The sequence below is a fragment of the Callithrix jacchus genome, chromosome 18, assembly GCF_049354715.1.
Source record: "Callithrix jacchus isolate 240 chromosome 18, calJac240_pri, whole genome shotgun sequence".
Taxonomy (NCBI): domain Eukaryota; kingdom Metazoa; phylum Chordata; class Mammalia; order Primates; family Cebidae; genus Callithrix; species Callithrix jacchus.
This window is the reverse complement of record NC_133519.1, coordinates 16,305,028-16,318,381: the sequence shown is the minus strand read 5'-3', so window position 1 is coordinate 16,318,381 and position 13,354 is coordinate 16,305,028. Positions and strand designations below refer to the sequence as shown.

General features: G+C 49.2%; 1 protein-coding gene across 1 annotated transcript; it reads right to left on the bottom strand.

Moving 5' to 3' along the window:
* Positions 1 to 4,207: 4,207 nt before the first annotated feature.
* On the bottom strand, positions 4,208 to 5,475 carry RXFP4 (relaxin family peptide/INSL5 receptor 4). The gene has a single exon (XM_078355972.1). The coding sequence runs from the start codon at positions 5,372 to 5,374 to the stop codon at positions 4,352 to 4,354; it is 1,023 nt and encodes a 340-aa protein (XP_078212098.1). The 5' UTR covers positions 5,375 to 5,475; the 3' UTR covers positions 4,208 to 4,351.
* Between the last annotated feature and the right edge of the window lie 7,879 nt (positions 5,476 to 13,354).

Genomic DNA, 13,354 nt, shown 5'->3' with positions numbered 1-13,354 from the left:
AGGATGAAAACAAAGAGGGCACACAGGTTCCGATGTTGGGAATTGCGCTATCAGGAAATGTGTGACCATTGTATTTGTAGGCCATGCTCAGCCATCGCCTCCACCTATTGCCCAGGTCCCCAGCCTCATTCATTGTCAGATCCAGCCCCCACCTGCCGTTGTTCGTCTCCATGGCATCGGGCCCTGGGGTTGCCCCTCACAGGAGCTGCTCCTTGACTTGGCCTCTTTGAGAGGCAGTGAGAGATGAGCTGGTTTCAGTTCTTCTTTTTAGCTAGTTTTACTTCCTGTTCGGTTGGTACTTACTTTGGGGCTTTGTGGGGAGGGAAGGAGGGGAGAGTCTAGGGTTGTGTATAAATGCAGGTACAAGTTCATACCCCCATGGGGTCGGATTAGGAGAATGGGGCTCAGGCCCTCAGCTAGAAAGAGGAATTGAAATCATGTGGGAAGCAGGCTGGGGGAGTAGCCAGCACCCTCCCCTTCTGTAACTCATTCTCCAGCACAAAACCTTTACAAGGTGCTTTCTCAGCCATTACCAGGATCCTGAGAATGGGGAATTGTTCTCATTTTACATGCAGGGAAACCTAGGTGCACAATGCTTGCCAGGCCAGGAAGGAACCCGCTTTTTTTTTTTTAGATGGAGTTTTGCTCTTGTTGCCCAGGCTGGAGTGCAATGGCACAATCTCAGCTCACTGCAACCTCCGCCTCCCAAGTTTAAGCAATTCTCCTGCCTCAGCCTCCCAAGTAGCTGGGATTACAGACACGTGCCACCATGCTCAGCTAATTTTTGTATCTTTAGTAGAAACAGGGTTTCACTATGTTGGCCAGGCTGCTCTCCAACTCCTTACCTCATGATCCTGTCACCTCGGCCTTCCAAAGTGCTGGGATTGCAGGGGTGAGCCACTGCACCCAGGTTTTTTTTTGTTTTGAGATGGGGTTTCACCAGGTTGATCAGGCTGCTCTCGAACTCCTGACTTCATGATCCGCCCACCTCGGCCTCCCAAAGTGCTGGAATTACAGGCATGAGCCACCGTGTGCAGCCTATAATTTTTGTATTTTTAATAGAGATGGTGTTTCTCCATGTTGGTCAGGCTGGTCTTGAACTCCTGACCTCAGGTGATCTGCCCGCCTGGGCCTCTAAAAGTACTGGGATTACAGGCTTGAGCCTCCTCACCAGCCTTCTTAGTTCTAGTCCACCACTTTTCTCCCTTGGCTATTCTGCCTACAAATATCAGGGCTTTAGGTTTCACCCACATAGACACAGGGCTCAGCAGCTGCCTGCCAGGTCAGCTGGAAGCAGCTCAGACCCAGCGCTGTGAAGGTAGAACCTTTAGGTGGGAAAGGAAGGTAGGTGAGGGTGGGGTGGCGATATTAGATAGCATGCAGAGTCCACCAAAAAGGGGGAATGCGGGTTCTCCCAGAATCCTCCACAGGTCCAGTGAGAGATGCTGGTCAGAAGAGAACACAGAAACCTGGAGACACAGCCCAGAGTGGGTGCGAAGTCCACCGCTGCTTTCTTCCCAGCAGTGCTGTCCCTTCTGCCACCACGTTACCAACCCCTGCCCACCACACATAAACATCTTCAGCCCCAGAACGTGGGCACAAACTCGTCTGATGCGGCTGCTCCTGAGAGCTAGGTCCCTTCCTCACATCTTGAACCATTGTGTCCCCTGCCCCCTCCCTAACCCGCTTTTGGGAACCTACAGTCTTAACCTCTGTCCCTCCTGCTGAAGTTTCAAAGCCATCTGGCTTTGTGTTCTAGGGAGCCCCAGGGCCCATGTTCTCACCAAAACATTGCTGTCTTTCCATTCCAAGAGGAGCTCCCGGCTGCCCGCTCTGCCCAGCCCTCCCTTCTCCATCCAGCTGCACCCTCCTCCTCCTCCTCCCCACCAAGAGCATTCATCTCTGACTTGAACCTGTGTACACTTTGTCAATATTTACCTCCAGGGCCCATAAAGCAGAGATTCCCCCAGGGGAGCCAATATCCGGAGCCTAGCAAGGGCGTCAGAGGAGCTGTTGGGGTGGGAAGACGGTTGCTTAGGTGGAGGATTTTCCATTGCCTTCATGGGCTAGGAATAGACCTGGAGTTTTGGAGCTAAACATCATCAACAAGAGGAAATTAAACGAGGCTAATTAAGTTACCTTCACATTGCTTAATCTGTTGTGAATTGGGTGCCTCTTTGGAGCCGCCTCTGCCCAGCAATTAAAGGAACTGGGGCAGGGGACACCTGTAGGCACTGTGGCTTCCCCCCTCACAGGGGGCTCCGCACTTAATAAGGTGGCACTGCTCCCGGCTGCTGCCCCAGGAGCCTGAGCACCCTGTGTCCTCATGGGTTCCAAGACATGCCAGAGAGCCTGAGGAGGGGGCAGTGAAAGTGGGAGTTCTACCCCATCTTCCCTCTGCCTTCCTCCTTTCTAGAGGCTGCCTCCCAGAAAACCCTTCTGATGGCTGACCTTTATCACTGGTGTGTCTCAGTATAGGAACCACAGAGGAGCCCCCTATCCTGCAGACCTGGTAACACACCACCTTCAAGAGAGGCTTGGGGTCAAGCTCTGAGGTTTTTCTTGTATTTGTTTTTGAGATAGAGTTTCGCTCTTTTGCCCAGGTTGGAGTTCAGTGGCACAGTCTTGGCTCACTGCAACCTCCACCTTCCTGTTTCAAGCGATTCTCCTGCCTCAGCCTACAGGCGCCTGCCACCACGCCCAGCTGATTTTTTGTATTTTAGTAGAGATGGGGTTTCACCATGTTGTCCAGGCTGGTCTCAAGCTCCTGACCTTGTGATCCAGCCGCCTCAGCCTCCCACAGTGCTGGGATTACAGGCGTGAGCCACCATACCCAGCCTTTCTTACTTGTTTATGTGAAGCTTTCATTATACCCCACTTTGGAACACATAAAACCATTCCAGATGAGACATGGTTCCCCATCATGATCTCCCAGCTGCACCCTTATTTCCTCCCTTCTCTCTGTCTCCATTTTACACAGGATGTAAGAATAATAGTTAACAGTATATGTCACTGTTAAATCTTTTTTTTTTTTTTTTTTTTTTTTGAGACAGTCTTGTTCTGTCGCCAGGTACCAGGCTGGAGTGCAGTGGTGCAATCTTGGCTCACTGCAATCTCAGCCTCCTGGGCTCAAGCAATTCTCCTGCCTCAGCCTCCCGAGTAGCTGGGACTACAAGCGCATGCCACCATGCCCAGCTAATTTTTGTATTTTTTAGTAGAGACAGCGTTTCACCATGTTGGCCAGGATGGTCTCAATCTCTTGACCTCATGATCCGCCCGCCTCGGCCTCCCAAAGTGCTGGGATTACAGGCGTGAGCTACCATGCCCGGCTGTTAAATCTTCAGTAGCCCGTTTTACAGGGGAGAACAGTGAGGTACAAAGGTAAAGTAATTTGCTGGAGGTAAAGGTGTGCATCCAGGTGCTCTGACAGATTGATACTCTGAGGCAGGGACAAGGACTAGCACCACTTTCTGAGGTTTCCACTTTTCTGACTCCACCTGCAGCCTGTTCTCCCAGTTGCCCCCCTTTTAATCTCTCACCTGCGTTCACTCCACCCATGTCTTTGACTTGTCATTATCTTCTCCTTTCAAATCCTGATTTAAAGGGAGAAACACAGGCACTCCCGTCAGCACCAGGGTTTTACACCCAGGGCTGGGAATTTCAGCAATATCCCACACCTGGTATTCCTTTAGGGGAACTATAGTTTCTGCAGCTGAGGCCTCTGTAGGCAGCAAGTTTCTGTGGTCACCACTGAGATGGTAAGGTGGGGACAGGGGAAGAGGGTATTTGTGGCCTTGATACCAGAGAAAGACAAGGGATACTCTGTTTTGAGGTGGGGGGTACAGGCAGAGGGAGATGGGCACTGACCTCTGATTCATTAGCCTGGAACCCTTAGGGAAGTTTTCCTGGGAATTACTGCAGAAGGCAGAAATAGAGCAACGAATCCTTTTGTTCCACACTGAACTGGAGGTGGAACTGGGATAAAAGGTCAAACAATTGGTGGATAATCCAGAGGTTTATTCTCAGATCCTCTTCTTTCCCATCTCCTAATAAAGACGTAAGCTTTGTCACACCCAGCTCTGATCTGGGCCCCCGCCTCCCCCATTCACCACACGCAGAATTGGGGATCAAAGATGAGATTTTTCTCCGAGGGTGCTGCAGCCTGGCAGAGGGGGCAGCTTCTTCCCAGGACTCAAGTATCCTACACTTGGTGGATCTCAGAAAGAGGAGTGTATTCAGCTTGCGCCCTTCACCCCGGTGTCCTTCTGTCCAGGTTGGTGAGCAGGGTTGAAGGGCCGCACTCCAGGGGGTTGCTGGCGACCCACCACCTGCCTGCCTGCTTTAAAGCCACTTATTGCACCCAGCCTCCACCCTGGGGCCACAGCCTGGATCGCAGATCCCTGAAGGTGTCTGCCAGAGCCTGCCGGGACTCCCGCCTCAGGAGACAGTACAGCACAGGGTTGAGACAGCTGTTGCTGTGAGCCAAGCATGTAGTGACAGGGAAGACGTATGTATGGATAGTATAGAAAGTGCTGTTCCATGGCACCAGGTCAAACTTCACCAGGACACCCCAGAGAGTGACCACATGGTTGGGAAACAAGCAGAGAAAAAAGGAAGCCATCAGGATGCGGACAGAGCGGGCCACGACCCTGCTGTCCTGCCGCCGCCGTTGCCGCCGCCGCAGGAAGGCCAGAAGCAGCAGGTAGCTGGTGGTGATGACACCCAAGGGCACCATGAAAGCCAGCACCACCCTCTGTAGCTGGTAGGCCCCCAGCCAGTACCTGCTGGGGAAGCGCAGCAGGCAAAGACGCACACCCCATACCTCACCCTCCACCCCAAAGACAGCTGTGGGCACCGTCACCAGGGCAGCTGCCACCCACACTGCCAGGGTGGCTATTCGGGCCCAGAAGAGTGAGAGGTGGGTGCCTGGCCCCACAGCCATGGCCACCACCCAGTAGCGAGCAACACTCAGTACCATGATGAGGAAGATGCTGGCATAGACGTTGAGGACAGTAGCCGTCAGAACCATCTTGCAGAGGGCACCTCCGAAGGGCCAATGAAAGTCCAGTGCCGACTCAGCTGCCCAGAAGGGGAGAGTGAGTGCCAGTCCCAGGTCCGCCAGAGCCAGATTGAAGACGAAGGTGTCTGAAGGTGGGCCAGGGGCTCGCCGGGCACAGTTACTCAGTACCCACAGCACTGCCAAATTTCCCAGCAAGCCAATGGTCCCCACAAGCCCATAGGCCAGGGCAACCATGACCCTCAGGACTAGGAATTCGACAGGCATTGCAGCACCATCAGCACTTGGCACCCTGCCTCCGGAGGCATTGACCCAGAAGAATGTGGGTGGAGAGGCAGAAGTATTGAGTGTGGGCATCGCAGGGCATCAGAGATTGGTGGTGCTGAGCAGAGAGATCTGCAAGTACCTGCCAGACTGGCAGAGGCCACTGCAGGCTCTCAGCAGGAGGCTCTAGAACTAAGTGCTTCTCTGGGGCCTCTGGTGAGTGCTGGCCCACGCCCACACCTCAGAGGGAGGGGTGTGGACAGGACAACCCACCACGTCCCTGTCGGTCAAGATTGGTGGTGGGTGGGGCAGGGTGAGGAAGAGCCTGAACCCTAAGGTATATGCGCATGCGCCTGCCTGCAAGAAGCACTCTAAATGGCAGAGAGGGAGGGGAGAAGGGAGAGTTACCCCACTATGGAGGACAGCCCCAAGCCTCCACCCCAGGGAGAAAGCTGGAGGTTCCCTGTCCCAGAGATGACAGGAACCAAACTAGAGCTGCCTCTGTTCCTAACAGCGTGCAGAGGCCTCCCTCCTCTGCAGCAAGTGTTCCCTTAGGGCCCAAAGGAAGGGGCCTGGGAGGTGGTATCGAGACAGGGAATCAACATGGGTGTCTGAGAGAGGAGACCACAGAGGCTGCAGAGTCTCAGACCTGCTACTCACTAGCTGTGTGACTAGGAGTGTTCCTTTGATTCCCTGAGCTTGTTTTCTTGCTTAAAATTTTCAGATAAGTCTGCTTCACAGGAGTGGCGTGATGAAATGAGAGAATACGTGTGATTTATATGTCTTTGTGTGAATATTTCAAAGGAGAACTTTGGGGTGTTTGTGGCAGAAGGGTACTGAGTAGCTATTACCATGCCCAGGGAACAGTGCCAACTAAAACAGGTTGGAATTCATCTCCACAGCAGTGACCTTGAGGCTAAGAGCAGGGAGGGAAAGGAGAGAGGAAGTCACAGCTTCCTGTTTCCTCCCCACGGGGAACACTGAGCCTGTGAGGGCCTGTGTGGACCTGGGCATGCCCTCAGTTCTGTTCCTGCTCCTGATAATTGAATATTCCTGCTAACGTCTGTCACCATCCTTTCCCCCTTTCCTGCTCTAGTCAGTGGACAGAGCTGAGTGATCCCCCCACTCTCTCCTGCAAACTCCATGTCAGAGCTAAGGATCCTGAGATAAGCCCTCACCACACCTCATCCTGTCTCCCCATGATCTCAATCATAACTGGGGGAAAAAATGCTTCATCGGGCCCTTCCTTTTTATTGCCACATCTCTACCTACTGCAGAAGGAGCTGTGGCGGGGACAAAGAGAAGGCAGGAGGTGGGTAGGTAAAAGAGTAAGGCTTTCTCAAGGATTCCAACATACTCAGCACCTTCTTCCCCTCTGCCAGCTAATTAAGGTAACGTTCAATATCCAGTTCCCTTGCAGTGCTGGGGGAAGAGAGGGGCTCTTTGCGAGAATAAATAGCAGTGGGCTTTGTGAATGCACAGGAGAAACCCAGAGGTGAGAGTGATCCAGGCTGGGTGCCAACATGTTGGGGCTTTCTAACCAGGGATGAGTCTGAACAGGGTGGCAGAAGGGGAGTGCCCAGCCCCCGAGGTCAGGTGAACCCCAGAGGCTACCTCCTGGCCTTGTGGGCTGCTTCTGTGTGATTGTGTCATCACTCTGTCTCTTGGGGTTATGTCTACTTCTCTGCCCACTCAGAATCACCTTGCCAATCTGGCAGTTTAGATAACTGCTTGGCTGGGTGTGTAATCCCAGCACTTTGGGAGGCTGAGGCGGGTGGATCACCTGAAGTTGGGAGTTGAAGACTAGCCTGACCAACATGGAAAAACCTGATCTCTACTAAAAATACAAAACTAGCCAGGCCTGGTAGCACATGCCTGTAATCCCAGCTACTCAGGAAGCTGAGGCAGGAGAATCACTTGAACCTGGGAGGTGGAGATTGCAGTGAGCTGAGATCACACCATTGCACTCCATCCTGGGCAACAAGAGTGAAACTCCATCTAAAAAAAAAAATCCAGGCGCAGTGGTTCACGCCTGTAATCCTAGCACTTTGGGAGGCCAAGGTGGGCAGATTCCCTGAGCTCAGGAGTTTGAGACCAGCCTGGGCAACACAGTGAAACCCCATCTCTACTAAAATGCCAAAAATTAGCCGGGTATGGCAGCTTGCACCTATAGTCCCAGCTACTCTGGAGGCTGAGGCAGGAGACTTGCTTAAACCCGGAGATGGAGGTTGCAAAGAGCCAAGACTGTGCCACTGTATTCAGCCTGGGTACCAAAGTGAGACTCCATCTCCCAAAATAAAAATAAAACTGCTTCATGCTTTGAACTTATTTTCTTTATTGGCATAGAGAAAAGAAAGTGGGCCAGAATTCCAGGGTTCTGTTATTCATTTCAAACATCTGATCCTCTGACCGTTTCTTTACCTTTTTACCGTTTCTAGTCCTATGTCTTTCCCTTGGTCTGAGACTATCAACACTCCCTTGTAGTTATGTAGAGAGGTGATGCCACCAGCTGGCCATGTCTAAGAACTTCATTTGTCTAGCATTTTGTTCATTCATTCATTCATTCATTCTCTCACTAATCACAGCATTCCCTGAACCCTACTGTGTGCCAGACACTGTGCTTGATGCTGGGAGGCAAAAACAAAAAATATAGTCACTCTCTTCATAGAAAATAAACTTTTTAGATGGAAGGGATCTTTAGACCATCTTGTTCAACTTCTGACTTTATGTAGAATGAGAGTGATTTGCCCAAAACCACCAGGGAGGTGATGGTAAAGTCAGGGTTTGAGATAAAAGTCTCTTGACTCCTAGGAGTCTTTTCCACTACATCACGAACCCTGAGGGAAACAATGCTAGGACGTGGACAGAAGGACAGTGACAACTCCTTTTGAGATGATTGTTCACTCACAGCTGCTGGGAAATGAGGAGGAACTAGATTCAGCAAAAATGCTTGTGCTGTCCCCTACCTTCATATTACCCTATAGAGCCAGACTTTGCCAGTGGCATTTTCTTGTCTGTTTTTACGAACTCATAGGCAGCACACTCAGAGTCGGCCACCAGTGCCATCTTCCATCTCAGCGTCCAAGGACCTGTAGCGGTAGATTATGGTGCCTTCCATAAAAAGGATTTCTAGGGGCTGAACCCTCCTCTCAGTCACCTGAATATCCGCCCTCCCTCAGTCCGCATGTCTCTCCAGCCCCACATCCCTGTCCCTGCACTTCACAGCCTGGGCTATAGAATCTCCGAAGAGGAATTGGAGGGGAGGCAGAAGGAAAAAGTTATCACTCTACAGAGCACAGAGAGGAGGGAGCTTTGTATTTGTATTTGCGTTTGTAGTAGAGGGGACAGAAACTAAACCCCTGGGGGAACTATAAATGGCAGGAGTAGGAAACCTACCCCTAATCCAAATCCCTAAACTTACATCAACCCAAGGAGCCACCATCTCTACCCTGTCCTATGTCTGCCAAGGTTCACTGGGGAAAACTCTCCAGTATTGGTAAGGGGTATGGGCAGCTTCAGTGCCCAGAAGCGGGTTCTAAATCAGTCTCTCATTGCTTGAACTGAGACGTGGGAGGCAGAGGTTGCAGTGAGCCGAGATTGAGATACTGCACTCTAGCCTGGGCAACAGAGTAAGACGCCATCTCAAAAAAAAAAAGAAAAGAAAAAAATCAGTCTCTCTCTCTCCCCCCACCACCTTCTAACTTTATGTTTTGGAATAGTTTTAGATTTACAGAAAAATGGCAAAGGAATGAGAATTATACATCTCATTTATCTTCCAAAGTAAAACTGGCAGAGCACTAAAAAAAAAAAAAGAAAAATATTGTAACAAAAGATGTGCAAGCCAGGTGTGGTGGCTCATGCCTGTAATTGAGCACTTTAGGAGGCTGAGGCAGGTGGATCACGAGATCAATAGATCTAGACCATCCTGGCTAACATGGTGAAACCCCGTCTCTACAGAAAATACAAAAATTAGCTGGGCGTGGTGGATGTGCCTGCAGTCCCAGCTATTCAGGAGGCTGAGGCAGGAGAATTGCTTGAACCCCGGAGGTGGAAATTGAAGTGAGCCAAGATTGCGCCACTGCACTCCAGCCTGGCACCTGGCAACAAAGCAAGACTCTGTCTCAAAAAAAAAAAAAAAAAATACACTGGGTAACCTCATGGCAATCCAAGCACATGGTACAAAATATAAACAGTCCTCATAGGGGCTAGAAATGGGGCTGTATACTCTCGTTTTTTTTTTTTTTTTGAATAGCTGTTCTGTTATTCTTTCTTGTTAGATTTCCCCTTGTAAAAAAGTGGAAAAACATTTCTAAAACTATTTTTAGAGGTGGCATCAGAATCCCTCATAGGAAACCTCCTTGTTTGGAAAAATTATTCAATAAATGCTTGAGGTAGCTCCCCTACATGCAACGTGGTAAATACTGGAGACATTGGGAAACCCCACCCTCCATCTTTTCTTTTTTTCCCATCACAATTCCTACTGCTGTGGGAAAGATTATTAGGCTCAAACAGCATGACCCAGTTTGGCATTTTCCAAGGTTGGGCTGATCTAAATGAATTCGGGGGAGATACTCTGGAGGCCGGTATGGGAATGCCGCACCACCATCTGGAGGAAAGGTGACTGAATCTTAGCTAGAAAGTGCCACTGAAACAACAGGGTAGTAGCAAGGATGTGCTCTCCAAGCTGTCACTGCCTTGGAGTTGGTAGTAAATGGCCTAATAATACCTAAATGAGCACTAGGAAAGAATCACTGAAATTCATATGTCAAATTTTGACCATGCACCCAACAGAAAGGAAAAATAACCTCAGCCTAACCTATCTCACTTTAGAGAGACTTTTTCAATTAGCAGTAGAACAAAGTGCTATTGAATTGAGTTTAGAAAATCAGATTCCGGCTACGCATGGTGGCTCCTGCCTGTAATCCCAGCACATTGGGAGGCCGAGGCAGGCAGATCACAAGGTCAGGAATTCAAGACCACTGTGGCCAATGTCGTGAAACTCCATCTCTACTAAAAATAGAAAAAGAGTAGCTGGGCCTGGTGGCGCATGCCTGTAATCCCAGCTACACCCGAGGCTGAGGCAGGAGAATTGTTTGAATTGAGGGGTCGAAGGCTGCAGTGAACCAAGATCATGTCACTGCACTCCAGCCTGGGCAACAGAGTGAGAGTCCGTCTCAAAAAAAAGAAAAGAAAATCAGATTCGGTTGTAACAATAGAGAAATGTTTTATTACTATTATTTTTGTTGTTGCTCTGTCACCCAGGCTGGAGTGCAGTGGTGTGATCATGGCTCACTGCTGCTCAACCTTCTCAGTTCAAGTGATTCTCCTACCTCAGGAGAATCCTCCTACTCAGGAGGCTGAGGCAGGAGAATCATTTGAACCCAGAAAGCGGAGGTTGCAATGAGATGAGATTGTGCCATTTGCACTCCAGCCTGAGCAACAAGAGCGAAACTTTGTCTCAAAAGTAGCTGAGACTGCAGGTGTGCCAGCACACTGGTTCATTTTTATTTTTTGTGGAGATGGGGTCTCACTATGGTGTTCTGGCCTTAAGTGATCCACCAGCCTCAGCGTCCCAAAGTGCTGGGATTATGCATATGAGCCACCTCACTTGGCCATGAAAAGAGAAATGTTATTAGTGAAATTAAGACTTTTACGAGAATTATAAGCCTGGGCACAGTGGCTCTCACGCCTGTAATTCCAAATTTTTGGGAGGCCAAGGCAGGCAGATGGATCACTTGAGGTCAAGAGTTCAATACCGGGCCAGGCGTGGTGGCTCAAGCCTGTAATCCCAGCACTTTGGGAGGCCGAGGCGGGTGGATCACGAGGTCAAGAGATCGAGACCATCCTGGTCAACATGATGAAACCCCGTCTCTACTAAAAATACAAAAAATTAGCTGGGCACGGTGGCGCGTGCCTGTAATCCCAGCTACTCGGGAGGCTGAGGCAGGAGAATTGCCTGAACCCGGGAGGTGGAGGTTGCGGTGAGCCGAGATCGCGCCATTGCACTCCAGCCTGGGTAACAACAGCGAAACTCCGTCTCAAAAAAAAAGAGTTCAATACCAACCTGGTCAACATGGTTAAACCCTATCTCTATTAAAAATACAAAAATTAGCCAGGTATGGTGGCAGGCACCTGTAATTCCAGCTACTCAGGAGGTTGAGGCAGGATAATCGCTTGACTCCAGGAAGTGAAGGTTGCAGTGAGCTGAGATGGTGTCACTGCACTCTAGCCTGGGCAAAAAGAGTTAAACTCCACTTCAAAAAAAGAAAAAGAAATAATTATAAATGAACTAAACATTTAACTTAAGAAAGTAAGGGGGGAAAACAATAGAAATCTTCCCAAAAGGAGAAGATAAATAATAAAAAATAAAACTTAATATGGAATTGTGGGGTTGTGGTAGCTCACACCAGCACTTTGGGAAGCTGAGGCAGTTGAATCACCTGAGGTTAGGAGTTCAAGACCAGCCTGGCCAACATGGTGAAACCCTGTCTCTATTAAAATACAAAAAATTAGCTGGGCGTGGTGGTAGGCACCTGTAATCCCAGCTACTCAGGAGGCTGAGGCAGGAGAATCATTTGAACTCAGGAGGCGGAGGTTGCAATGAGACAAGATCATGCCATTTGCAACAAGGGCAAAACTTCGTCTCAAAAAAAAAAAAAATTGAATTGATGAGCAAATGATGAATAAAACTAAAAGCTAGGTTATTTTAAAAGGCAAAAAAAAAAAAAAAAATAAGACACTGGCAAGACTAAGGAAAGTAAAAAGAAAAGAAAAAAAGGTTTTTTAAAAATTGAAAATACCAAGTGTTGGAGATGATGTGGAGTAATAGGAACCGTGGTACATTGCTGGTGGGCATGTAAAACAGTGCAGCCAGTTGCTTTGACAGTTCCACAAAAGTTAAACAAGATGTCCATATGACATAGCAATTCTGCACTTACGTATAAACCCTAAAGAATTCAAAATAGGTACTTAAATACTTGTGAATGTTCGCAGCAGCGCTATTTACAATAACCAAGAGGTGGTAACAACCCAAATGTTCATCAATGGATGAATGGATAAATTGTGGTCTATACATCCAATGGAAAATAAATTTGGTGATAAAAAAGAATGAAGTTTATTCAGTGATAAAAAAAGAATGAAGTTCTGACATACACTACAACATGGATAAACTTTTTTTTTTTTGAGACGGTGTTTCGCTCTTGTTACCCAGGCTGGAGTGCAATGGCGCAATCTCGGCTCACCGCCATTACAGGGGTGAGCTACCGCACCCGGCCAGAACTCTTAAAACATTGTGAGGGCCGGGCTCCGGGCGCGGTGGCTCATGCCTGTAATCCCAGCACTTTGGGAGGCCGAGGCGGGTGGATCACGAGGTCAAGAGGTCATCCTGGTCAACATGGTGAAACCCCGTCTCTACTAAAAATACAGAAAATTAGCTGGGCATGGTGGCGTGTGCCTTTAATCCCAGCTACTCAGCAGGCTGAGGCAGGAGAATTGCCTGAAACCAGGAGGCGGAGGTTGCGGTGAGCCGAGATCGCGCCGTTGCACTCGAGCCTGGTAACAAGAGCGAAACTCCATCTCAAAAAAAAAAAAATTTTAAGTGAAAGAAGCCAGACACAAAAGGCCACACATTGTATAATTCCATTTACATAAAATGTGTAGAATAGGTAAATTCAGAGAAAGAGTAGATTAGTGGCAGTCCCTGTCTTGCTGGGAGAGATAAATGGGAAGTGATTGTTAATAGGTGAGGGGTTTCTTTTTGGGGTGATGAAAATAATCTGGAATTACATAATGGTGATTGTGACACAATCTTGTGGACACACCAAAAAACACTGAATTATGCACTTATATTTTCTCTTTTTAGGCTGGGCGCGGTGGCTCACATCTGTAATCCCAGCACTTTGGGAGGCCGAGGCAGGTGAATCACGAGGTCAGGAGTTCAAGACCAGCCTGGCCAACATGGTGAAACCCAGTCTCTACTAAAAATACAAAAAATTAGCTGGCGGTGGTGAGCGCCTGGAATCCCAGCTACTGAGAAGGCTGAGGGATGAGAATCACTTGAACCCGGGAAGTAGG